The sequence below is a fragment of the Pelodiscus sinensis genome, chromosome 17, assembly GCF_049634645.1.
Source record: "Pelodiscus sinensis isolate JC-2024 chromosome 17, ASM4963464v1, whole genome shotgun sequence".
Taxonomy (NCBI): domain Eukaryota; kingdom Metazoa; phylum Chordata; order Testudines; family Trionychidae; genus Pelodiscus; species Pelodiscus sinensis.
Window position 1 is genome coordinate 12,173,444 of NC_134727.1, and position 26,814 is coordinate 12,200,257.

General features: G+C 49.0%; 1 protein-coding gene across 4 annotated transcripts in view; it reads right to left on the minus strand.

Moving 5' to 3' along the window:
• Positions 1-783: 783 nt before the first annotated feature.
• MAT2B (methionine adenosyltransferase 2 non-catalytic beta subunit) overlaps positions 784-26,814 on the minus strand; it is a 46,158-nt gene continuing 20,127 nt past the window's right edge. Inside the window, exons 7-8 of one of the 4 annotated variants that reach the window (XM_075900185.1) lie at positions 26,316-26,512; positions 1,442-1,580 (exon numbers count right to left, since the gene is read on the minus strand). In XM_075900185.1, coding sequence (XP_075756300.1) covers positions 26,342-26,512 — 171 coding nt within the window. In that variant the 3' untranslated portion in view covers positions 1,442-1,580; positions 26,316-26,341. Of the gene's footprint in view, positions 1,581-2,316; positions 4,687-24,924; positions 26,513-26,814 lie in introns of those variants that run through there. The other 3 variants (XM_075900186.1, XM_075900187.1, XM_075900184.1) reach the window with 3 other exon arrangements.

The following is a 26,814-nucleotide window of genomic DNA, read 5'->3' on the forward strand; positions in this document are numbered from 1 at the left end:
GGGAGGACGGGAAGCATGGACCCCTGGTGACCTCTGGGCCCCTGTAAGGCAGGGCCCACTGTCCAGGTCACACATGATCTTGCTCCTGGGACATCATCTTCCTCTGATCCATGAACTGTTGCTCTCAGCTCACTGATGAGGGCACGGCCTCAGGGACAGTGTCTCCAGGGATGACTGACAATCGCTCTTTATTCTCCCCAGCAGGACTAGCCATGACTGTGGGGCAATCACCAGCAGCCAAGCCAGTTGCCTCACCCCAGGAGAGCCACAGGCATTGGAGGGTGCAGGAGGACTCCAGGAGGGAGCACGTGTCCATTCTCCAGGACATGCAGCAGACACTGGCCAAAAAGGTCCAGGATGACCCACAGTGGTGGGCCCAAATGTGGACTGAGCTGTTGCAGCAGGGCTGCAACATGTGTGAGACCATCCAGGAGATGATGACCTACCCGGCATCAGTCCCAGTCCCTGTTCCTGTCCCAACTCCAGTCCCCGCTCCCGCTCCCCCTCCCATGCCTGACCTAGCTCTAGGCCCCCCTTCTGCCTATACCCCTCCAACCCCGAAATTACCAAGGTCCCGGGACACGAGTCAAAAAAAGCACCTAAGCCACATGCCAGTCTCAGCCCCAGCTCTGAGCCTCTCTTCTCCCCTCCAAGTTTCTCAGCCCCCTGCCCTCCTTCCCATTTCCAGGTTCTCAGCTCCCCTCCCTCCCCAGTTACTTCTATCCCAAATAAAAATCAAACAAACAGGTTTTTTTTCAAAACGAAACAGTTGTTTTTATTGTGTCTGCAGGGAAAAAAGGTCTAGGGGGTTGGGGGGGGTTGTTGTGGGAAAGGAAGAGAGAGGCAAGGCACATGCCCCTCAGGGCCTGCTGGATACGCACCCCCACCTGATGGGCCGGCTGCATGGTAGCTGTGCACAGCTGCTTGAAGGCCCAACTCTCCTGGCTGGCCTCTGCTCCCCATCCCAGAAGGAAGGCCTCCCCCTTCCTCTCCATGATGTTGTGGTGAACACAACAAGCGGAGATCATCTGGGGAGTGTTGTGCTTCCCCACATCGAGGCAGGTCAGGAGGCACCCAAACTATGCCTTCAAGTGCTCAGAGGTGCATTCGGCCTGCATGCAGGCCCTTCCCAGGTGGCCACTGAACCCGTCCTTGGACCGGTCCAGGTGGCTGCTGCATGGCTTCATCAGCCATGGCATTAGGGGTTAGGCCTCATCCCCCATGATGCACAGTGGCATCTCAACATCCCCGACCCTGATGCTGTGCTTAGGGAAGAAAGTGCCAGCCTCCAGCTTCAGGCTGGAGTTGTGGAAAACGTGGGTGTTGTGCGTCTTTCCCGACCAGACGATGAAAATGTCCATGAACTGCCTGTGGTGGTCGACCAGGGCCTGCAGGACCATTGAAAAAAGTATCCCTTGCAAATGATGTACTGTGCTGCCCAGTGTTCAGGGGCATGATGGTTCCATCAACAGCATCCCTACCCCACAATTGGGGGAAGCCCAGAGCTGCAAATCTGGCAACAAAAGGTCACCCAGGTAGATAACCCTGCCCAGCAGGATGGTGCTAATGGCCCTCACCACCTGCAGAAGGAGACAAAGAAACAAAACAGAGAATCAAAAGGGGTGCCTGAGCCCTTGGGAGGTCCCCGAGTCTTGAATCTGGTGTGATTCTTTGTGAAAGTGACCATTTATCACGCCATCCCATTTGCTTTGGTGGCAAGGTAGTTCCTAGACTCTGTACCTCCATGGTAAAACTGATCCAGAAATTCACAATTGTCAATGGCTTGGTAAAATCTACCTGTAAAACACACACGAAGTTTGGGAGTATCTGCCTTGTTTGGATAGTCCTCCCTGAGAAAGGCACTCCCAGTTGTGAGCTCCTGCAGACATGGTTACTGGATCCACATCTATTCAAATTCTCTATGATGACCTATATGGGGAGCTGGGGAGGCTTTCTAATGGTGATCTGTACAGGGCTGTAAACAGCTGCATATCTCAGAGAATCAGGATGAGCTCCTCCAGACAGAAGAAATGTGTAGTGCCTAAGCCCAGGGTATCTTTGTTTTCCTCTAGTGACTGGCACACATGAAGGGATAAGCATCTACTATTACCATCATCTGGCTAAATGAGTTACTCCTGAGCTGAAATAGTAAAGGTCTGTGTTTTGGAGAGAAAGGTTATAAGTGGAGAGAGGCAGATCACATCCCCCTCACTATAGCCCTTACTTCCCCACGCCAATGTTTTTTTAAAAAAGCCTGTGTGAGCATCTGCCTTTCCAAGGCAACTCTACAAGGCAGGAAAAAAGTTTCTCACCTCTGTAACTTGTTCTTCTATTCCAACTGAGGTGTGCATGCGCCACATGAATGACAGCTGGAAAGGTTTCCCTAGCTGCTATCCTTTAGGTCGGCTGTGGAGCCCCTCCAAGTGGCTTCGGTGCAGCATACGCTATGTGACCCTGCTGACCCGACCACCCCTCATTTCCTTCTTTCCAGCTACTCCAACAGTGGAGGAGGGTGGGTATGGAATAGATACGAGTAACTCATCTTGAAGAGCAACGGTTACAAAGGCGAGTAACCATTCTTCTTCTTCGAGTGCTTGCTCATATGTATTCCAATTGAGGTGAATCATAAGCCTTACCCAGGAGAAAGGGTTGGAGAAATGAGTAAGCTGACTCAAGGACTGTGGCCCCAAAAGCTGCATCATGTCTGGACTGATGTACAATAGTGTAGTGTACATAAAGGTATGAACTGAGGACCGTGTCACAGCACTGCAGATTTCCTAGAGAAGAATATGAGCCAGAAAAGTAGCTGAGAAGGACTGCACCCACATGGAGTGTGTCTTGAAAGGCGGTGGGAAAAGTTTAGCAAGGTCATAACGTGAGGATGCATGCCATGATCCAGGAGATGCACTGCAATGAGACTGGTAGCCCCTTTGTCCGGTCTGCCAACTGCTATGAACAGCTGTGACTATTTAGGAAAGGGCTTAATCTTGTTGATGTATAATACAAGAGTTTGTCTGACATTTAGTGAGTGTGGTCTCTTCTTCCGAGCTCTGGTTAGGCTTGGGATAGAAAGCTGGAAGGAAAATGTCCTAACCTAGATGGACGATAGAGACCACTTTCAGGAGAAAAGCTGGGTGAGGGTGAAGCAGAACCTTATCTTTATGGAAGACTGTGTTATGGGGGGGTTCAGACAGAGCACAGATTTCTGACACTCATCTAGCAAAGGGGAGGCAACAAGAAAAGCCACCTTCCATGAAAGATAAAGTAATGAACATGTTGCTAAAGGCTCAAGGGAAGGGGGGACCTGTGAGCGCTGAGAGGACCAGGTTGAGATGCCACGCAGTGGCCAGGTGCGGGACTGGTAAGTGGAGCCTATCCATACTCTTGAGAAAGTGCCCAATCAGGGGGCTTGAGAGGATGTAGCGACCAGCCCCACTTGACGGAAAGGCCAAAATAGATGCCAGGTGAACTTCAATAAGGTGGTAGCTAGGCTCTGATGTTTCAAGAATACCAGGTACTCTAGCACCTGGAGAATGGAGGCCGACAAGGGCATCAGATCACACTGGAGACACCAATGTTATACTTGAAAGAATTTCACAGGATCTTTTTAGGGGGATAAAGCAAAACTCCATATTTATTAACAATGTAACACTATTATGTTATATGCATATTCACACACACCTACACGCACACACACACAAAGCCCATCTTGCTTTTACTTAAAGTTACCAGTCTGTTGCTCACATTAACTCACTGGCCAGGTGCATTAAGTGTGAGGAGGAGGAACAGGGGCTTCTTTCAGTCTGGATTGATGCTTCAATCTTGACAAGATGACATCTTTTATAATACTTTTCTTCCATTTAAGTCTATATGTTTTGCTGCATCATCTTTTAATCACTATCCATTCTGCTTAATATCTGTTTGTCTGGGAGTTATTCTTTACTCTGACATCAGTATGTTGGTGCCTCCATACCAGTGTTGATCTCAAGGCTGTCTTGTTTGTAAAGGGATGCTTATCCTCAACACTCCAAGGCCATCTAAAATGTCCTGCATTCGTCTGTCTTATATTGGGCCCAATTGGTGGTAGCTTGGCACCTCTGCATTTTATTGCTTCCTCTCCCAACACTCACATTCCAAACTCATTCACTCCCCTTTCCCTAGGAACTACACAATTATTTATTCACACATGAGAAAAGGGATACAATTGTCCATACAAAATGTATAAATCTATTTCCAATAAAAAGCTTCTATTAGGATGAATGAATTAAAAAAATTACTAACACAATCTATAGTCTAACTACTTCTAAAAGCAATAGTGTGAAAATGCTGAATCGTAAGGATCCTTCTGATTTCTTTCTGTCTTGACATCAGATACGGACACAAGCAGTCTGTTTGATGCTAACCAGAGAAGAGCGACAGACAGTTATAATTGTTTAACATTCATTCTTATACTACAAGAAAGCTATATTTCATGAAACACTAAAATTTTCTACACCAAAAGGAGAAGAGCTTCCATTTCACCAGACATGTGAGTCAAGTGGAAGGTTTCTACTGCTGAGAACAACCCAACAGACCAGCTCAGGACAGGCCAGCTCAGTGGGGTTCAACCATGGTGCCATCATGCTGTGAGATGAAGAGAGTGCAGGTCCATGTGGTGGAGGTGACCGTTGTCATGAGCGATGAGGTCTGGGAGCAAGAGAAACAGAATGGGTGATTAAACCAACAGGTCCAGGAGGGTAGGGTACTAGTGTTGATGTGCCCAAGCCAGGGCTATCAGAATGACTTTCATCCTGTCCCTTGCGGACCAGTGGAAATGGGGGAAAGACATACAGCAGGATAGTCACAAGATTTGGAATGTGTCTGCTAGGGTCCTGGAATGAGCAGAACTATGGACATTTCTGATTGTCTCAGATAGTGAAGCCGTCTATCTGGGGAAGCCCCCATACTTGGAAAACAGTGTGGAGGACATCTAGCAAAATTGACCACTCATGAGCTAGGAAATGCCAAGTGAGGCGGTCTGCCAGCTGCTTTTGAACCCCCAGAAGGTATGACACCTCCAGATGAACAGAATGGGCTATGCACAAGTCCCATAGATGAAGAGCTTTGGTACAAAAGGAGGACCACCCACCTCGCTCCACCCTGTTTGTTGATATAATACATGGCAGTCGTATTGCGCATCATTACCACCATGTAGTGACCCTGAAGGTGAGAGAAGAAGGCCAGACATGTGAGACGGACTGCCTGTAGCTCACACACATTGAGATGGAGGGACAATTCCTCTTCCAACCACATAGCTTGAGTGGTGAGGTGAGGATTCAAAACCAATCCAGAATTTAGCCACCAATGAAGGGTGTGAGTGAGATGGTAAGGTACTGTGAGTACCATGTCTATACTGTCCCAACCCGGGTGATATGTTGATAACAGCCAAGACTGGGGTGGCTGCAGATGGAGCTGGCATATAGTACTATGTATCTCCAAGCCACCATGTGATTCAGGAGCTTGAGGCACGTGCAGGCCGTGGTGACCAGAAAGTCAGAAAGAGACCTCAGTAGCTCGGTCAGCTTCATGAAGTGGTGGTCCATAAGAACAGCCAGGCCCTTGAGGAGTCAAGCAGAATCTGGAGATACAGGCAGTCCCCGGGTTACGTACAAGATAGGGACTGTAGGTTTGTTCTTAAGTTGAATTTGTATGCAAGTCGGAACTGGTACATATTGTAGGGGAAACTCTAGCCAAACTTTTTTTTTTAGTTTTGGATAGCATAGGGAAAGGTTAACTCCCCTCTAATGTTTGTTTTGCTGTCTGTTCTCCTGTTCAGAAGATTTCACATCTATTTCTGTCCCTGTGACAAACTCAGGACTAAAGGAGTAACTCATCAAATACCAAACAGCTCTGCACCATGCTTTGAGCTAATAGCTTTATTTCCACACACCACCCAGGGTTCTAGGAGCAGGGTCCTTTTTTTGCTAACACAATGAGGCCAGCACTTTGTTTGTTTTGGTGGAGTCTTTGTTTGCCCAGGGAGCCCAGCATGTATAGGGGGAGGAGGGGCGGAGAGGCTGCTTTTGTCTGCTGTTCTGCAGCCTGTTGCTCAGGGGAGGGGGAAGCCTGTTGCTGGCAGGGGGGGAGGGGGGAGGCGTGCAGGATGCGAGGCCGCGGGGGGGGGGGGGGCAGCGGGCGTGGGGAGGCATTTTTCCTCTGCCCGGCAGCTCTGCGGGATCCCTGTCCCTGTGGCCAGCTGCTGCAGGCAGAGGCCAGTTGGAGCCGGCCGAAGAGGAGGAGGAGGTGGATTCTAGGACCCAGGTGAGCGAGCCCCGGGGACGCTGCTGCGCTCCGGGAGCCCGGCATGTATAGAGGGGAGGAGGGGCAGAGAGGCTGCTTTTGTCTGTTCGGCAGCCTGTTGCTCAGGGGAGGGGGCAGCCTGTTGCTGGCAGGGGGGCGGGGGGGGCAGCGGGCGTGGGGAGGCACTTTTCCTCTGCCCGGCAGCTCTGCGGGACCCCAGTCGGAGCCGGCCCGAGGAGGAGGAGGATCCTAGGACCCAGGTGAGCAAGCCCCGGGAATGCTGCTGCGCATGTGCGGGAGTTGCCTCACCCCGTTCGTATCTAGGGATCCGACGTAAGTCGGATCCATGTAAGTCGGGGACTGCCTGTACTGTTTTTGTGGGATGGCTTGATCACAATGTAAAAAGAAGTGTCCTTTAAATCAAGGGTGGTATATCAGTCCCCTGTATCCAGGAATAGAGTTCAGGGTGATCATCTGAAACTTGTAGCTGACCACAAAATTATTGGGCTCCTGGAAGTTTAGGATACGGCTAAGGGTCCTCCCTTCACTTTGGAGACAAGAAAATAATAGGAATAGAAGCCCTTGCCCCTAAAATCTCGAGGAACTTATTCCACTGTGCCCAAGTCCAGGAGTGTGTGCCTGAAGTAGAAGTTGCTTATGAAAAGGGTCGCTGAAGAGGGATGGAGTGGGGAGGACAGGAAGTGAGAGGGAAGAAAACAAGACAGAGTCACCTACTTTCACCTTCCAAAGGACCCAGTGGTCTGAAGTATTGGACTCCCAAGCATGGTGAAAACAGGACAAAAGGTTGAGGAAAGGCAGAGAAGGATCCGGCAGCATTGGTGCTCCATCCTTGAGTGTACCTTCAAAAGGGTGGTTTGCATCTCAAAGAGGGCTTCGTCTGGCCTTGATTGTTACCAGAATGACCCACGGACGGTTTGTGGCCAGGGTATAATGGGCAGCAATGAAAATAGTCAGGCCAAGGATGGGAGGGTAAAGACCTCTGTGGCTGAGGCTTAAAGGGCTTGCATTATATAGCAGGGGTGTCCTCGCCCAAGGACTTCATAGTGTTCCTGGAGTCCTTAAGGCTATGAAGCCAGGAATTTGTCCGTTCTGAAAAGAAACTGACCCCATCAAAGAGAAGATCCCGTATTGTCTGCTGGCTTTCAGGAGGAAGGCCAGATGGCTGCAGACAGGTAACTTGCCACATAGCAATACAGAAGGCCAGGACACAGGCCACGAAGTCTACAGCATCAAAGGAAGCCTGGAGGCAAGTCTTTGAAACAGCCTTGCCATCCTGGACCAGAGCATCAAACTCATCCCTGGAGTCCTGGGGCAGGGAGTCCTTAAACTTAAGGAGGGAGGAGCTCAGATTATAGGTGTAGCAGCTCAGGATAGCTAGCTTTTTTTGTGTCCGAGAACTAACTGCCCCATACAGACCTTACTGCTGCACAAGTCAAGGCACTTAGCAATCTTGGATTTGGGTGCTGAGGCCTGATGACCCTGATGTTCCTTTTCATTCACCACCTTCATGACGGGAACACAGCGGAGCCTGGATGAAAAGGTATTTGAATCCCTTGACAGCCTCTTGTCAGTTAGGGGAATGGAGGTGAGGGTCTGCCAAGCAGTTTTGACAGACACCAATATAGTCTTGTTGATGGGTAGGACCACCCAGGAAGAAGCCTCAGGAGCCAGGATGTCCATCATAGGATCGTCCTGTTCCACTATCTCCTCCACCTGGAGGTTGAGGATAATGGCCACCTTGCAGAGGGGGTCCTGAAATGCCCTGTAGTCTATGGGAGAGGGCATCCATGACAGAAGTGCCTGCCTCTGCTTCATCAGGGGAAGAACTTGAGGAGGCTACAGGAGAGGTCTCACAAGTTGCAGATTCACTATAGGTCCAATGGGAGGGGTGGAGTACCTGGCTGGTCCTCAGGAGGAGATTCATACTCTGAAGAGTGATGCTAGAACTCAGTATTATACCAGGAAGAACACCTCTGCAATGGAGAATGGTGTTGAGATAGAAGGGAATGCCAACAATTACTGGATGACGCTGTGGAAGCAGGATTAAGGGAGAGGGGATTTGGGTGGCCATTTCAGGGTTTGTCAGTAGCAGAGCAAGAGTCTGGTTCACTCTGAGTCCTGCTAACGCGAGAGCTAGAAGAGACGCAGCGTTCACCTCTCTGCCTCACTCTCCAAGCTAAGAATGGAATGCTGACCTCAGTGAGAACCTTGGAGATAAGACAGTGTCCGATGGGAATTGAGTGGGCAGGGAAGTAACTGTTTAATGTTATATGTAATGGAAAGGTATATATATTGGATTTTAATTGTTTTGTATTTGAAGACCCGCTTGTGCTGTCTTCCCTTGCAATATTGCTCGAATAAATTGCCTCTGGCAACTTGTTGCTTAAACACAATGCAGAGTGAAGGCTCGTTATCTTCCACAACGCAGAACCTGAGTGGCCATAAAGCCTTTTGATGTTGACCACAGGAACAGTCAGAGCATTGTGAAGACCCCAAAGCCAACCAAGGTCTGCCCTCCACAGAAGCCCTCAAGTGAGAAGAACTCCAAGGGAACCGGCTGCAAAAGCAGTGCTAAGAGTGTGACTAACGCCACAGGTTAGACAGCTGATGACCACCCTGGGACTCTGAGCATTGCCAGGTCTCCAAGTGGGGAGACAGTTGGGCCAGAATTAGTGGGCCTATCATGGCCAGCTTCTCCTGTGAAGGCTAGTGGGAAGTGGAGACCTTGTCCAATGATAGGGACTGTCATCTTGATGAGGCCCTGCACAGCTTCGAAGACGGTCTACATGGAGGATGGGCCTATGACCAATGGTTAACCCCAAGAGGATGGGACTCAGTGCATGGGAAGGGCACTGTGATTCGGTGCCACCTCTCTGGGAGCCCTCAGGGCCTGCTGATGCTGGAAATGCCAGACGTGTTGACTCCAAGTACTTGGCCACTTGTGCTGGGGAGTGCAAGCAGACTCAGCAGGGAAGTGACAGTGCCAAGATGCCCCCTTTTTCAGTACCAGCCTCAGAACTGAAGGAGAAGAGCTGCGCACTGAAGCACTTGGTGACAGATCCCGCATCTGAGGTTGCAGAGAGGATTCCATGAGAAGCTGCTTCAAGCAAAAGTCCCACTCCTTTCTGGTGTGTGGTTTGAAGGCCTGGCAGGTCTTGCACTTGTCAGTCTGGTGGACTTACTCCAGGCACCAGAGACAAGAGTCATGGGGGTCACTCATAGGCATAGACTTAAGGCAAGAACTGCAGGGTTTGAACCCCTGAGAATTTGGTCTGCCCGAGGCCCTGAAGGGAACACAGGCATGAAGAGGAAATCCCCTTCACCTCCCACTGCTAACTCTAACTTAACAACTACTAATCTAACTATACACACAACAAAGAGCTGGAAGCACTAGAGATATGAGGCACTTGAAAAGCAAGAGAGCCACAAGTTCCAACAGCTGTCACTGGCAGTAAGAAGGAACTGAGGGGTGGCTGAGTTGGCTCCACAGCTGACCCAATGGATAGCAGCTAGGGGAAAATATTTTGGCAGTTGTGCACACAGCACACGCACACCTCAGTTGGACCAAGCACTCGAAGAATTCAGCCCTTTCCACGACTGGCTTCATTCACACAGAGATGAACCACACTGAGAAGTTCATCTCAAGCCTTTTTGGCAGGCTGCTCTGACTGCTGCAGTTGCAGAACAGCTTAGCCCACACTGTAGGTCAGTGATGGGCAGCCAAGGCTAGTAAGTGGTCCAAATGAGTGGCACTCCTTCATCTCAATGGGCCACAAGATTGTTGTAGCAAGGTTCTCTCCTAGGATAGACAAGTTTTCTTAATTACACTTTCATATCTGGAATTTGCAGGATGTGCCGACTGAACCATAGTAGCGCTTTGAAAGCAGACAGAGCTCATGGCTCTCACAGTTAACGCTGTGTGCAATCAGCATGCACCTCACTACACACACCCTTGCTTTAAGTCTATGTTTCTGCAATAATTCTAGTGGGGGGAAAAACCTCAGTAGACAGAAACCAATGGAATCACAGGAAACAATGAACAAAATGTCTCATGGGCCAGACATAGAATCTTGATGGGCTGCCCCAGATTCTCTCTCATCAATGTCACTCTCACCTTCCTTAGATCAGACGAGGTTGCCACAAAACTGCTCCTCTTTTCTATACCACTGTAAACCAGAATAAACCCTGCTGAGTCTCATAGAGCTACACTATTAAAACCCAGTCTGAGGGGAATCAGGACCAGTACTCACGGTCTTGCTCCTTCTCAAGAAATGCTCATGCTTCGATGAGACAAAGATTTATGCACGTGCTTAACAGTATGCACAGTAAGTAATCTCTCTTAAGTCAATTAATGTTAAACACGTGCATAAATCTTTGCAGCACAATACCTAAATCCTGGAGCTACATGCTTTCTATGTTCACAGTTCCTGAGTGCAGTTTCTCATGCTGACAAATTACCTCAATTACAGCAGTAATTTTTGGATGCTATTGTCATAAAACCTCCAAATACTCTTCCAGAACCCTTTCTTGGGCTATAAAGAAGATGACTCAGACAGTAGATTTCTGCTCTCCAAGGTTTTTATTAAAAGAAAATTTGGACAAATGTAAATGGCAAAGTAAATACACAATACTGAAAAGCTACAAGTTCCCCCGCCCAAGGCTACAACTCAGTGCCCCTCAAAACAGTGTTAAATCTACCTTTGCTCTAGCTTTTAGCTCCAAAATCTCAATAAAAATGGTATAGTACCAAACAGCAGTGACATCCTATTACGGATGTTATCACAACTCCTGATGCACTTAAATCCCTAATGGTTCAAATGCATTTGTATGTTGTAGTGATTGATTATAAAGTGAGCATGTTACTCCAAAATATACCCAGTATAAAATGACAGCACTCAACTTTAGGCCACTGGTATGAGAATGCTAGAGCTGATCATACTGACTAATATTGTTTCATTGGCTCCTTCTACTTGAAAGCAGTGTCTGAATGACAGCTTGCAATGCAGCCAGCTGAAAGGGGCCAGCAGCCCGGGTGGGGATATGCTCACTCAAATTGTTTAGCCCTGCAAGATAATTAACTGTTGATATGTAAATACAGCTCATGCTGGAATGGGGAAAGTCAACCATAGTGTTAATGCACATGTGCAGGGCAATACATCTCATTCTGCTACAAAGGACTGCATCTCTGGAAAATCCACAGAATATAGTGGCCAGCTTTGCAGAGATGGGTTAGCCTAACTGGAGGAATAGATGGTACACATACTCCAGTTTTAGCACCAGACCACCCTGCAACAGAGTACAAGGGGAACTTCTCCGTGGTGCTTCAGGTGCTTGTGGATCACCATGTGCATTTCATAAACATCAGTGCAGAGTGGTCTGGAAAGGCGCATGACACATGCATCTTGACAAACACTGGCCTGTATAGAAAGCTGCAAGCAGAACTTTCTTTCCTGAGCACAAGATTACAGTGGGGGGTGTGGAAATGCCCACAATAATCCTTGGAGACCTGGCTTACCCTTAAAACCCAAGTAGATGTCAAATGACAGCTGAATGACCCTTGGTAGATTAAGGGCACACTGGTATTGCCTTTATGACAAATTAGACCTTAATAAGGATATTCCCATAGATGAAATCGCACGCTATACTTTACACCTGTGGTCACCAACCTGTTGATCACGATCAACTGGTTGATTGTGGGGGCATGACCAGTCAATCGCGAGGTATTCCCAGCCCTCCCCCCATTCCCTTCCACCCCCAAGAAGGAGCCCACGCTGGCGCTACAACCTCCTGGGAAAATTGAGGTAGCACTGGCTTCCTGCAGCATGAGGAAGGGAGGGGGGGGAGAGTCCTGCAGCTATGAGCCAGATCCGGCCTCTCAGGAAGCACGCGCACCACTCCTCCCCTTCTCAAAACAGCTGGCGCACTTCCTGAGAAGTCAAATCTGACGTGCAGCCGGGGTCTTCCTTCCCCGCACTACCTGCCTGCCTTCCTGCGCTGGGGCAGGCAGTCATGTGGCTGCCCACAAGATATGAGTTCTCAGGAAGTGTGCCGGCTATTTTGGGGAGGAGCAGCGCACAGGCTTCCTGAGATGCTGGATCTGGCATGCAGTCACAGGACCCCCAGATACTGGCCGAGCTGTTCCTGTCCCCTCCCCCTGCCCAGATCCCTATGAGTACCCTGTCCAGGGTCCCACCAGCAACTTTCCCTCTGCTCAGGCTCTCACCAGCACCCTGCCCCTCCCTCTCCCCCTGGCCAGACTTCCACCTGCACCCTGTCCCCACCAGCATTCTTACTCCTGCCCAAACCCCCACCAACACCCTGGTCCCTTGCCAGACCCCCACCAGCACCCTGCTTCCACCCCCTGGCCAGACACATACCCCCAGCTTGCTCCTGTACCCTATTGTCCACCCAGATTCTGCACCCCCATCCCTATTTCACTCATTGACAGCCCTGACCTGCACACCAGATCCCTCATTTCTGGCCCCACCTCAGATTGTAGAGGGGCCCAGAATTTCCACTAGCCTTGGAACCCCGAAGAGTTAATCTAGGCTGAGGCCTTGAACCTCAGTCCTCCTTCACCTGCTCCCCTCTTCCCCCGGTGTTGGAGTGCCAGGGGTGTGAGGTGTTTCAGTTGGGGCCACATCAGTGAGGCTTAGGTTTTTTTGGAGGGGCTGTTTTTTGTATCTCACTTGTGTGGTCCCCAACTGATTTTTCTGTGGGTCAGTGGCTCCTGACCCAAAACAGGTTCCCTGCCCATCTCATAAATAAAGACAACGCTGAAACATTTTGTGTTTGACATTTTATCTAATAATGAAGCCTGGCCAACAAGCCCCCATCTGGCTGCAGCATCATAACACTCCTGCACACCCCACAGACCGCAATCCTGAGCCCATCATACACCAGAACCCCCTGTCTAAGCACCTTACATCCAAAAACTCCTGTACCCCCACATCCCCAGTCTTTTGCCATAATACTCCTGCAGCATCCACACACTGCAAATCTGTCCTGAGCCCATCATACTCCCAACCTCCCTGCCGAGCCCCTCATGCACCCCAACCCAAACTCCTGCACCCTCACAGCCACAAGCCTGAGCTTGCTCAGGACCCCAACCCTCCACCTGACCCCAACACTCTCCAGCTTGGAAGCCCCTCCCTGAGCCAGCATCCCCGTCTCTACCTCCTCCTGCACCCAAATTTCCTCCCAGGACCTGCACCTCTCATTCCTTGCCACACCCAAATCCCCCATTCCCACCTGAACCCACACCTCCTGTCCCAAGCTGGTGAGAGTGTATAAGAGCCAAGAATAGCAAGTGATGGAGGGGAGGAGAATGGAGAGGGTGGGGTCTCAAGGAAGGGATGGGGTAGATCTTGGCTTGCCCTGACATTTAAAAAGCAATCTTGGGTGTAAAAAGGTCAGAGACTGCTGCTTTACACAATCACTGTGAAGCTAAGGATGAAATATCTGTTCAGGGGTGGAACACTGAAGCCGAGCACTTGGCTACGGCGTTTGAGCAGTCAGCCACGAGAGCTGTCAGAGACGGTAGCAACTGAAATCAGGGAAGTTTGAGGAAACACTTTGACAATGAGCAGCAGTAATGTATATCTGTGTCAGAGTTGTAGCAATGGTACACGCCAGGTATTTTTTTCTAGGAGGTTATGTTGACATTTGGCCTCATAGTCCAGGAAAAAAAAAACTGATTACAAGGACTATTAAAGTACTATAGTAATTGCAATGTGATTTTGTAGAAAACAAAATAAAGATGTACCACTACAAAACGTTGCTTTGTTGATCAATGAACAGCACAATGAAACTCATAAAACCACAAATGCTTGCTAGGAAAGGAGGGCCTGCGAAAGGGCTATGGGTGGGCAATAGTTTTTGATGGGGAGGCCCTTCAAGAATTTTGAAAGTGGAGGAGGTGCAGGGTCTGGGATGGAGTTAGGTGCAGAAGGGAGCTTGCAGTAAAAGCTTGGGGTACAGGAGAGGATGCGTGGTCTGGGCGGGAGTTGTGACCTGGGGCAGGAGACTAGAGTATAAGGTTTTGGGTTGTTACCTTGGGCAAGAGGGGGTTGTGCCTTGGGGCAGGGAACTGGGGGGCAGGTGTTTGGGTTCTCACCTGGGGCTGGGGATTAGTGTGCAGGATCTGGGAGAGGATATGGGGATAGGACGGGGGTAGAGGGTTTGAATTATGTGGTGTAGAGGTTCAAAGGGTTGAGGTGCCAGAGGCTGGCTCTGGCTGGGAGACTTGCCTGCTTGACTCCCAGCCAGTAGCCTTCGCAAACAGACTTCCCAGGCAGACTCCCGGCTTGCTCTGCCCCCGCACTGGCTGCAAGAGCCATATGGTTTTTGAACAGTGACGAGTCTGAGGGGAGGGTGCTCCCACTGGCAGAAACTGGCCAATGGGATTATACTGGGAGCAGGAGCAGTGCACGAACCCTTCCCTCCGTCCCCCGGGGCTCACAGCTGTTCAAACAATCCCGCAACTGCTGCGAGGGGCAGGCAGAGAGTCTGCAGGCCGGATTCGGCCCATGGAGAGTATTTTGTCCAGGCCTGGGCTAGACCCTGACAACTGTGTATGGGTCCAGCTGTTATTGTGAAAGTTGTCTGAGGGCAAGAAGGGAAAACTGAGGAGTTCCAGAAAGTAGAAAGGAATGTGTGTATGGAGCAAGGGAGAGAGACCATGGTAAAGAAGTATACATCTGCTGCAGTGGAGGTAGAGCCAGGATCTGCTGCCTCTGCTTACTTTCGATCTCTGTTGTCGAGTCCTGCACAGATAAGAAGTTTACACCCACATCTGCAAAAAATGACCCACAGATATCCACATCCATACATGAGGATACCCAACAGATATAATGTGGATATCCAAAATTTGCAGGGTTCTAGGTACAAAATTTGTACCCACAAAAATGAGCCATGGATATCCACATAAACATCCACAGATATAAAGTGGGTAGCTACAGATTTGCTCCTCCATTACTTTTTTCATCTGCTCAATTGTGTCCCTAGAAAATATTTGATTCGCTTTTCTGTCCTGCCTTTTGCTCCCCAGCACTAGAGTGGAACACGGCAGTACCTCCTAGAACAGGTCTTCTTTGCTGCAACTTAGTCCCTTTCTTGGCCAAGATGGTTGGCAGAGCTGCATGAGGTGTTCCTGGGGGCCACCTCTGAAGCATATGGGACCTGAAGTGGAACTGTCAAAGTCAATCACGACATTAAAATGTTTCAGTTATATGTACGTTTTGCAGCATACCAATCACTTGCTCACTGACACTTGCCAGACACACGTCTCTGCAAGCACCCAAGCATGGTGACTATTGGTAGCAGAGGTGCGAAGGGGCTCCACATGGATAAAAGAACGTACAGTTCCACGTAGAGATCATTCTAGCAGACATCTCACTGCTGAGGGATAAGCAGGGAAACCAGGGTCTCCTGCTGTCATTATAGTTTTTCCGTTCTAGTGAGAGAATGGTATTGTAGATGTAAAATCAATGAAGGCTACACTCAGAAAGACTCAAGAAAATGCTGCTTAAACAGTTTCACTTTTGTTTCTGCTGCCTAACCCTCCCTTCTAACATTTATCTCCAGGCTTCTTCTCCTTGTCCACATCTTCTTGCATTTACTATTAAAGCATAAGTAAAAATGTTTTCAGAGACTGACAAAATGCTCTGAAAGGTAAGAGTATGCAGGGAGTGACAATCTTTACACTGGATTGAGGTAAAATCATAGAATATTAGGACTGGAAGGGACCTCGAGAGGTCATCGAGTCCAGTCCCCTGCCCTCATGGCAGGACCAATACTGTCTAGACCAGTGGTCTCCAACCTTTTTACACCCAAGATCACTTTTAAAATCTCAGAACAGGCGAAGATCTACCGTCCCGCCCCTTCCTTGAAGCTCCGCCCTCTCTATTCTCCTCCTGTCCATCACTTGCTATCCCCAGCCCTCACTTACACACACTGATACAGTTTATTTTTAAATTATGCAATATATAAAATTAAAATCACGTGTTTATAGTTATGAAATAAATGGTCTGTTTTTTATTCATGCTATTTACATCTAAAATGAAGCATTTATAATTATACATTTTGGGGGGGACAGAGTTCTGCAGCTGGGGGTAGGGGAGAGGGGACAGAGTTCTGCAGCTGGGGACAGGGTACCAGTAGAGAGTGAGTTCGGGGAGTGGGGACGGGAATAAGGAGAGAGTTCTGTAGCTGGGAACAGGAAATGGGGGCAGAATTCTGTAGCTGGGGACAGCAGAGTGGGGACAGAGTTGTGTAGCTGGGGACAGGGGACAGAGTTGTGTAGCTGGGGACAGGGGAGTGGGGACAGCGTTTTGGAAGTGGGGGCTGGAGAGTGGGGTGCCACTGGAGGCAGAGAGTCCCCTGCATCTGCCTCCTCCCAGGATTCCACCCCCTCCCCTCCAGAGGGAAACCAGTGCGTGCCTGCCGCGGGGCCGGCTGACCACCCCCCCTCCACCCCCTGCTGCAGCGCAGGGAAGCCCTGCGTATGCTTGCCCTGGGACTGACCCCTGCGCTGGGAAGCCCCACACGCACGTGCCTGCCCTGGGACTGACCCCCGCGCTGGGAAACCCCACACGCACGTGCCTGCCCAGGGACTGACCACCGCGCTGGGAAACCCCACACGCACGTGCCTGCCCAGGGACTGACCACCGCGCTGGGAAGCCCCACACGCACGTGCCTGCCCAGGGACTGACCCCCCCCCCCAGCACAGAGAAGCCCCGTGCGCGCTTGTCCCGGCACCAATGCCCCCACCCCAGCACAGGGAAGCCCCGTGCGCGCACTCCTGCCCTGGGGCTAACTCACCCTTCCTGTGTGGTGCAGGAAGCCGATGCTCCCTCCCGCAGTACACCCGGCAGAGCAGCTAGCGCACTTCTGGAATCGCCAGAAGTGGCGCTAAGCTGCGGGACTTCTGTCCATCCCCAGGAAGCCGGCACTACTTACATTTTCACTTGAGGTAGGTAGTGGGGCTTCTCGGGGGTGGGAAGGAAATGGGGACAGGGCGGACAGGACACCTCACGAACGACTGGTCGAGGCCTCGTGATGGGCCAGTTGATTGCGATCGACCTGTTGGTGACCACGGATCTAGACCATCTCTGGTAGACATTTATCTAACCTACTCTTAAATAGCTCCACAGATGGAGATTCCACAACCTCCCTGGGCAATTTATTCCAGTGTTTGAGTACCCTGACAGTTAAGAACTTTTTCTTAATGCCCAACCCTCCCTCGTTGCAGTTTAAGCCCATTGCTTCTTGTTCTATCCTCTGAGGCCAAGATGAACAAGTTTTCTCCCTCCTCATTCCACCCCTTTAAATACCTGAAAACTGCTATCATGTCCACCCTCAATCTTCTCTTTTCCAAACTATACAAATCCAATTCTTTCAGCCTTCCTTCATAGGTCATATTCTCTAGACTTTTAATCATTCTTGTTGCTCTTTTCTGGACCCTCTCCAATTTCTCCGCATCTTTCTTGAAATGCGGTGCCCAGAACTGGACACAATACTCCAACTGAGACCTAACCAGTGCTGAGTAGAGCGGAAGAATGACTTCTCGTGTCTTGCTCACAACACACCTTTTAATGCATCCCAGAATCATGTTTGCTTTTTTTGCCATAGCATCACACTGTTGACTCATATTCAGCTTGTGGTCCACTATAATCCCTAAAATGTTCAAAGCTTTCATAAGCCTCTGATTTTCTTTCAGGATTCTGTGACTTTCTGCAATGCCTCTGAAAAAAACCTTACTGAATTAAAGTTACGCAGCTGTGTGTCAACTCACAGGGCCAGGGCCCAACAGGGTTGTAGATTCGCTTCAAGACAGAGTCTATTAGGGATAGTTGCTTTTATTAATCTCACTATTATTACAGGCCTAATACTGCCAGATGATTGCAGAGCTACTGCAAAGCATAGGCAGAGAGAGGCATAAAAGTGAGCAACAGCACTTAGAAATGCTTACCCCCCTTTAGTCTATAGGGAGTCCTATTCCGGCCACCTCGCATCCAGCCACAGTGGACATGGTTCCAGCTGGGGGGATCCATGGCACCCTCTGAGGTCCAGGTCCCTGGTGAGACTCACCGGACGGAGGACTCCCTACACTAGTTATACTACAGTTGTTTACCGGGTGTGTGCATACCGGACCAATGCCATTCTCAATGTTCTCATGGGGCTGAGAACTGAGGTTGTGTTATTTATCCCATTCTCGGCTCTCAGCTAGCAAGCACAGGAAGTTGCGGCTGATGAAGGCCTTCTGACAAAGAACACCTAGTATTTTCACCAGCAGGGCTCATGGCTGGCCTACAGGAATACAAATTTAATCTCTGCACGCCCACATAATAAGCCTTATGTGATACTCTGGAGTTCATTATATTAGCAATGCAAAATGTATGTATTTATATGAACTTGTATGTAACTACCCTAAGAGGGAGACATCACCAAAATAAATCCTTTGAGGTCCTTGGGCTTCAAATCATTATTTAAACAATGTGCCATTCATGAATGAACTTTGGGACACAAAATAAAGCAAGTTTCCTAGGAAGTGTCCAAATAAATGCAATGTGTCAAAACATAGCCTTTTGAAATGACACCCTAAAAAGAGAATCAAAGGCTGTGTGCTAACATATAACTGTGTGCAAGCATGTTATTTATAGCTTCAGAGGAGAAAGCAAAATGCAGATCATGATATGGGTTTCTCCCCAAGAGAGGTGATGGTTATGGAGTTGGGATTTAAAGGGAGTGATCTCTCTTGACCACAAGGGGAAACTTTAGGTGCTGTTATCTTAAACTGACATACCTTTCATGAGCACCCATGCCGCTCCTGGGGATTGTGGCCCATCAGTTAAGAAATGTTTTTCTAGACTATGACTAGGAGTGATAAATATACTTGAAGTCAGTTCACAATTTCATCATCATTTGCTTCAGAACATATGACTACAGTGTGGCAGGGTCAGTCCCACTCCTGTTCAGCCCACTGTCCCACAGTCTAAGAGTCACAATATATGGCTCACTTGCCTTGGTTTGAGATTTGTTGTCTCCCTGTAGTCTTTAACAAGGCTGATGCCGTTCTCTTGGCTCCTCCGATGTCTTTCTCTCTCCAAACTCCTTCTCAGCTCTCTTTTTCGTCACTCACAGGGAGGGTTCTTAAATAGGCCTCCAGGAAGCCCCATTTAGTTTCACCTGGGCCTTAGTTAATTTTGCAGCCGCCCTGTCTCAGCTGCCCCTAATTAGCCAGGATTGCTGACTCTCTGCCTCTTTCCCCTTCCATCAAGCTCTTTCACCTGCTGTATCACCCCTGCTCTGTCACATATCCCCCTACCCTGCTCAACACTATGGGGTTGGGCTACTTGGGACGGCAGGCAGTGCACCCTCAATGAGCCGTCGGCGTTGCCGTGCTTGGCTCCGGCCCTATGTTTCACTTGGAAGTGGAATGGTTGCAAGGACAGGAACCACCACATTACTCTTACATTCCTGTCTTTATTCTGGTGCATCCATTGCAGGAGCACGTGGTCTATGATGAGGGTGAATTGTCTTCCGAGCAGCTAGTATCGTAGGCTCTCCACAGCCCATTTTACTGCAAGGCACTCCTTCTCCACGATAGCATAGTTTTGTTCCCTTGGGAGAAGCTCCCGACTTATAGTACAGGATGCTCCTCTTCTCCAACCATTTGGGACAATACCGCACCTAATCCGACTTCCGAGGCATCGGTCTGTAGTACGAACTCTCTCTCAAAATCTGGGGCTATGAGCACTGGGTCACTGCACAGAGCTGATTTTAAGTCACGGAATGTGTCATCTGCTGCTGGGGTCCATTTCACCACATCCGGGTCCCGGGCTCTCGTTAAGTCTGTCAGGGGACATGCCCTTGAAGCAAAATGGGGGATAAACCTCCGGTAATACCCCACTAGTCTCAAGAATGCCTGGACCTGTTTCTTACGTACAGGCCGGGGCCAGTTCTGTATTGCAGCCACTTTATTCAATTGGGGTTTCACTAAGCCTCTCCCTACTATGTACCCCAGGTATTTGGCCTCTGCAAGTCCTATTGTACATTTTGCCGGGTTTGCGATTAGGCCAGCTTCCCTTAAGGTGTCCAGTACAGCCGCCACCTTCTCTAAATATGTGTCCCAGTCTGGGGTGTGGATGACATCATCAAGATAAGCAGCCGCACAGGTACGGTGAGGGCACAGTAGCTTATCCATAAGTCGCTGGAAAGTTGCAGGGGCCCCATGTAATCCAAACGGGAGGATGGTGTACTGATATAGGGCCTAAGGGGTGGCAAAGGCTGTCTTCTCTCTGACTTCCCTGGCCAACGGAAGGTCAGGTCGAGGGTGGACAAAAACTGCGCCTTTCCCAGTTGATCAATGAGCTCATCTATTTGCAGCATGGGGTACGTATCAAACTTTGACACCTCATTCAACTTCCGGAAATCATTGCAAAAACAGAGGCTGCTGTCAGGTTTAGGTACTAAGACAATGGGGCTGGATCACTGGCTGTGGGATTCCTCAATGACGCCTAGTTCTAGCATTTTCCTTACTTCTTTTTGTACCTCCTTTTGCTTTGCTTCTGGGATTCGGTAGGGCCTGACATTCACTCTTATGCCTGGGTCCATGACTATATGGTGCTTGACTTCAGTGGTCCAGCCAGGCTCTGGTGAGAACACCTCTAGTGTTGCTTCAGCATTGCAAGAACCTCTGCCCGGGGTTAATTCTGGGGAGATCCCCACCTGTCCCTGTTGGCTTTCATTCAGTATTGCAGCCCCCAGGGCGACCAACTCCACCTCCCTGCTCGCCATGGTTTGAGCAGGTTAACATGGTAGATTTGTTCCAGTTTCCAGCAACCCGGCTGCCGCACCTTATAATCTACCTCCCCTATGACTTCAACCACTTCACAGGGTCCCTGCCACCTGGCAAGGAGCTTGCTCTCCGCTATCGGGACCAGCACCACTACCCAATCGCCCACCTGGAATTTCTGGACCGCTGCCCGATGGTTGTAGTAGGTTTGCTGAGCCTGCTGGGCTTTTTCTAGGTGCTCTCTTACAATGGGGGTTATCCGCGCGATCCTGCCCTTCATCTGCAGGATGTGCTCTACAATATTGCGTCTGTGGTTTGTCTGCTCCTCCCAGGTCTCTTTGGCAAGGTTTAGAAGGCCCAGGGGGTTTCGCCCATATAGCAGTTCAAATAGGGAAAAACCTATGGATGCCTGTGGTACTTCTCGAATGGCAAACATGAGGTACGGAAGTAGGTCATCCCATTCTTTCCCATCCCGACTCACTACGTTCCAGATCATGTCCTTGAGGGTGTGGTTGAACTGCTCGATGAGGCCATCCATCTGCGGGTGGTATACTGACGTCCTCAGAGCCCGTATGTGGAGTAGTGCACACAGGTCCTTCATTAACTTAGACACAAAAGGGAGTACCCTGATCCATTAGGATCTCCTTGGGTATCCCCACCCTCGAGAAGATTTGAACTAACTCCCTGGCTATAGTCTTAGAATGGGTATTTCTCAGGGGTACTGCCTCAGGGTATCGGGTGGTGTAGTCCAGGACCACTAATATGTTCCGGTGTCCTCAGGCTGACTTTTCTAATGGACCCACTAGGTCCATAGTGATGCGTTCAAAAGGGACCTCAATAATAGATAGGGGTATCAGTGGGGCTCTCAAGTGCAGCTGGGGCCCATGAAGCTGGCATTTGGGACAAAAGGCACAATACCGCCGAACCTCCATATATACCACGGGCCAGTAGAACCTTCGTAAAATCCAATCTAGGGTCTTCTCAACTCCTAGGTGACCCCTGAATAAATGACTGTGTGCTAGGTCCAGCACGGCTCACCAGTGATTGAGGCACCAAGAGCTGTTCCATCTCCTGTACTGGGCGTGGCAGCACTCGGTACAGCAGACCCCTCTTCATAATGTAATAGGGTCTAGGGCCCTTGAGCCTTCCTTCTACAGGGATCCCGTTTACTTCAACTACCTCTTTATGAATGTTTTGATACAGCAGGTCGTTCGCCTGGTCCTGTCCAAAATTTTCAAGCGAGGGCCCTACCTGCCTGGGCTCTGGGGAACCTTTGGCCTCTTTCATCCCAGGGGGCCCTGCTGAGCTAGGCCCAGACTCAGGCTCGTTTACCTCTCTCAGTGCTTCATCATCAGTTGGCTCAGTTTCCCTCCCAGCCAGGGCCTGCCTTAGGTTCTGGGTCAGAATTAGAGTAACCAGTTTCTTGGCTGCCCTCCTTTCCCGCTTTGATTTCTGGGGTTTCCCAGGCTCAGAAAATAGGTCCTGGGAAAATTTGTGAAAACTTGGGAGGGGGCTCTCTTCCTTTCCCTCAGTTGTAGGGAGCAGGTCACTAAATCCAAGGAAGTCCTGCCCAATCACAACTGTGTAGGGGAGCCTTGGAACTAGCCCCACTGCAACCATTGTGACATTACCCTGTTGTCCCTGTATAAATAGAGATCCTGGGGAATAATTGACATCTCCATGGACACGAGATCCCTGTGCACTTGGCATGAGTCAGCTGGTCTGGTTCCATCAGCTGCCCGGAGACCAATGTGACGGCGCTCCCTGAGTCCACCAAGGCTGTGGTCTCTATTCCATTCATCTTAACAGGTCGGGTGTACAGATGGGGGGGCCATTGCTATGCCTGCCAAATTTATGAGATTGCAGGGGCCTCCCAGGTCTCCTAAGTCACACTGCATGGGTTCTGTTATGTTTGGACAGTGTGCCACTATATGCCCAATCTCCCCACATGAGTAGCATCGATACCCTGCCTGGGGCATCCCCCTATTTCTTGGGCTACTAGGTTTTACCCCCTGACCTTCCTGCCCCCAGTCCCCAAGTCCATTTACGGCCTCTAGCCTCTCTTCCGTCTCCCTCTTTCCCAGCCAAGTCTTACTCGAGAGTTCAGAGCCACGGGCCTTTGGGGCTAATCCATTTCTCTTGTCTCTCCGAACTTCTTTGCTGAGGGGTTGCAAAAGTCCTTTAGTTAGTAATTGTCTTTCCACGAGGGCTACCATGTCGTCGTATGAGGAGGGTTCATTCTGGCTGACCCAGGCTCGCAGATCAGGTGGTAGGCCCCTCATAAACCGGTCCAGGACAATAATTTCCACAATCTTCTCCGTGCTGTAGGTCTATGGCTGCAACCATTTTTGGGCCAAGTGGATCAGGTCAAATAGTTGTGCCCTTGGTGCTCTGCCCTCCCCATATCGCCACTCATGGAACCTTTGAGCTCGGATAGCAGTGGTTACTCCCGACCTGGCGAGAATCTCAGCCTTCAGCTGGGGATACTCAGTGGCAGCCTCCTCCGGCATGTTGAAATAGGCCTTCTGGGCCTCACCACACAGAAATGGGGCCAGGATGCTGGCCCACTGGGCTTGGGGGCAACCTTCCCGCAGGGCTATCCTCTCAAATGCCAGGAGGTACGCCTCCACATCATCCTCCTTTGTCATTTTCTGGAGGAAACTGCTGGCCCGCAGGCTCCATCTGAGCCATGCACCTGAGTGGTCAGAGCCTTCATCTGCATTATTACCTCCTGCAAGGTGGCTCGATCCTGGGCAGCCTGGCTTAGTAGCAGCTGGTTAGTTTCCAGCTGTAGTCGTACTGACTCCTGCTGGGCAGCCATCTGAGCCCAGATAGCTTCTTGCTGTGCTGCAGTGGCTTGTATGAGGGCCTTTACTACATCCTCCATTTTGTTTTTCTCCCGTCTTACTAAGGTGGCCTAGTCTGTCTTGGATGGGTCTGCTGCAAGGTCTCACTGAAGTGAAATATCCCACTCTTGACACCACACGTGGCAGGATCAGTCCCACTCCTGGGCCCCTGACCCCTGTTCAGCCCACTGTCCCATAGTCTAGGAGTCATAGTATATGGCTCACTCACCTTGGTTTGAGATTTGTCGTCTCCCTGTACTCTTTAAGAAGGTTGATGCCGTTCTCTTGGCTCCTCCGATGTCTCTCTCTCTCTCTCCCCAAACTCCTTCTCAGCTCTCTTTTCCCTCTCTCACAGGGAGAGTTCTTAAATAGGCCTCCAGGCAGCCCCAATTAGTTTCACCTGGGCCTTAATTGATTTTGCAGCCGCCCTGTCTCAGCTGCCCCTAATTAGCCAGGATTGCTGACTCTCTCTGCCTCTTTCCCCTTCCATCAAACTCTGTCACCTGCTGTATCACCCCTGCTCCGACACATCAGGTAGAAACTGTCTTAATCAGGATTATCTGGTCCAGCAAGATCCATGGTACAGCATGGATGTTGCAGGACCAGACAGCCCGGTGGACAGCCAGCAGTAAGGATTCCTGCGAAGCCAGCAGGGCAGTGGGCTGTCCGCAGGGAGCTGGCAACGGGGCCACCCGGGGGGCTGCCTGGAACAGTCACGGTAGTGATGGCTGCCCAGTGGCTCAGCAAGGCAGTAGTGCCAGCAAAGGGGGGAGGGGGGGAGCGAGCCAGCTGGGAGGCCAGCAATCAAGCAGGCCGGTGGCAGGGGTCCAAAAATGACCTCCCCTGGTCCAACAAAATCCTTCATCCAGGACCGGTCAGATCCTGAGCGTGCCAGGCCAGGTTGGTCCAACCTGTGTTGTGAAGGGAGGGTGCACCTAGTTAAGATTTAGAAAAAATTCTTGAGTCAACCACTGACACAGATACCAGCAACATATATTTATTGTTATTTTGGAAATATAACTTACTGTGTGCATATCAAGACTTCAGAGTAAACCGAACAAGTTAATTCCATGTGTGACACATGGAATTAGAGGGACTGAATTTAAAGTTGACCCGTAAAAGAGTTTTATAACTAGTGAGCATCTGCCTTTATGATCCATAAAGACCTGAAGGGTTTCCAGGTTTTTCTACTTATTTTTGTCACAAATCTGGAATATCAAATCCAGTTTTGCATAGTCTTCCTGAAAGATCTCAGAACACGCATATCGCAAGCACCAAATTCTTACTGGCAGCTTGAATCTTTAAACAGAAAAGACAATACCTATTTTACTTCAATGGGCAGTTAAGAACAAAGTCTTGACCAATCTACAACTTGTTTGCATTAGGAAGTTTACACTGTAGTTACTGAGCAAAACCTTAATGCAAGTGCTACACCACTAAGACACATTCCTAGATACAAGCCTACCTCCAGAGTTTTCACAGGTAAAACTATATTGTTAATCAAAGTTCTTGACTTCCATCCCCTCAATTATCAGCATTCACTTTTATTCTTTGTGATGCCCTTGTTTCTCTACTTCTACCACACAGCATTGCAAGCTTATACAGGATCTGTGTTTCTAGTATAACACACAAACAGAAAAATGAATATACACTTCAAGCCTTTACCCGAAGCAAAGGACGGGCCATGCCTATTTCTCTTCTCTTTTTTTCCCCCTTCCAACACTTGGCAGGTCACCTTTAAAATAGATAAATGCATTCAATGGACAAATATATGAAGTTGCAGGAGTTCCAGGATATAGAACATTGTGAAAATATCTCAAGCATAAAAACTACACTCAATAATTGCAAAAATAAAGTTTCATATTCTTCTAAACATTTTGATTCAAGCTCAAAGCAAATGAACATTAAAACTTCAATGATTCTCGCTTTAACTCACATTAGAACAGTAACTTTAAAATAAAATAAAAAATGAAATATTTTTTGGTGATAAAAGAAACTAACCTGGGTCCTTCAAAGGACATACTGTACAAATAGCAAAGACCCTAAGCATCAACAGTAAATTCCAGCTACAGAAAGTCTTCAGCTGATGTGTTTTTTACTTGGCATCAAATGTTACTAAGACTAAGAACCATAATTTGTTAGGATCAGATATTAGATTAAACCAGTATAAACAAAAGGAAAAACAAAAAACAAACAAAAAAACACTTTAAACAAGGTTCATTTTTTGCCACATAGCTTTTCAGGCTAACAATTTCACTAGTGCAAAACCATATTTTTACCTGATTCAATGAAAGCTCATAAGTGTCACAATTTTTAAGAATACAAAATTAGTTTTTTTCCCCCCCTTTTTTTTTTAAAAAAGTGCCACATACCATCCTTTCATTAAAAAGTTTACAAACTAATGGAAGACAGTCTGTCTCCATCTCTTGTCAACAAGGAAAGGCCATAGTGATTCCCTGATCCCAACTCGAAATGGCGTTCGTTGTCCTATTCCCAGCATCTCTAGCTTGGAACAATCGAGCTGAGCATTCTTCGGACGAAGAGCACCCACTACAGGGCCATCAATAATCTTAAAAACAAAAAAAACAAAACACACACAACCACTATACACAGTTAAAAATGAGTGCTTCGAAATACTGCCATTTGTTGCTTTCAATATGTTTGTTCCCTTCAGACAATTTTTCCATTGCTTTGTCAACTTAAAGTTAAAATCTATTTTCTCACATAAAATTTTTTGAACATAGAAATGCTAGGACGACAAATATTCATTTTGTAGAGCTTTTAGGGACAATGTGTATTAACTACCCTACAGAAAATCCCATTTTACTGTACTCCTTGTGTGAATGTCCTTTAGCTAGACAGATATAAAAA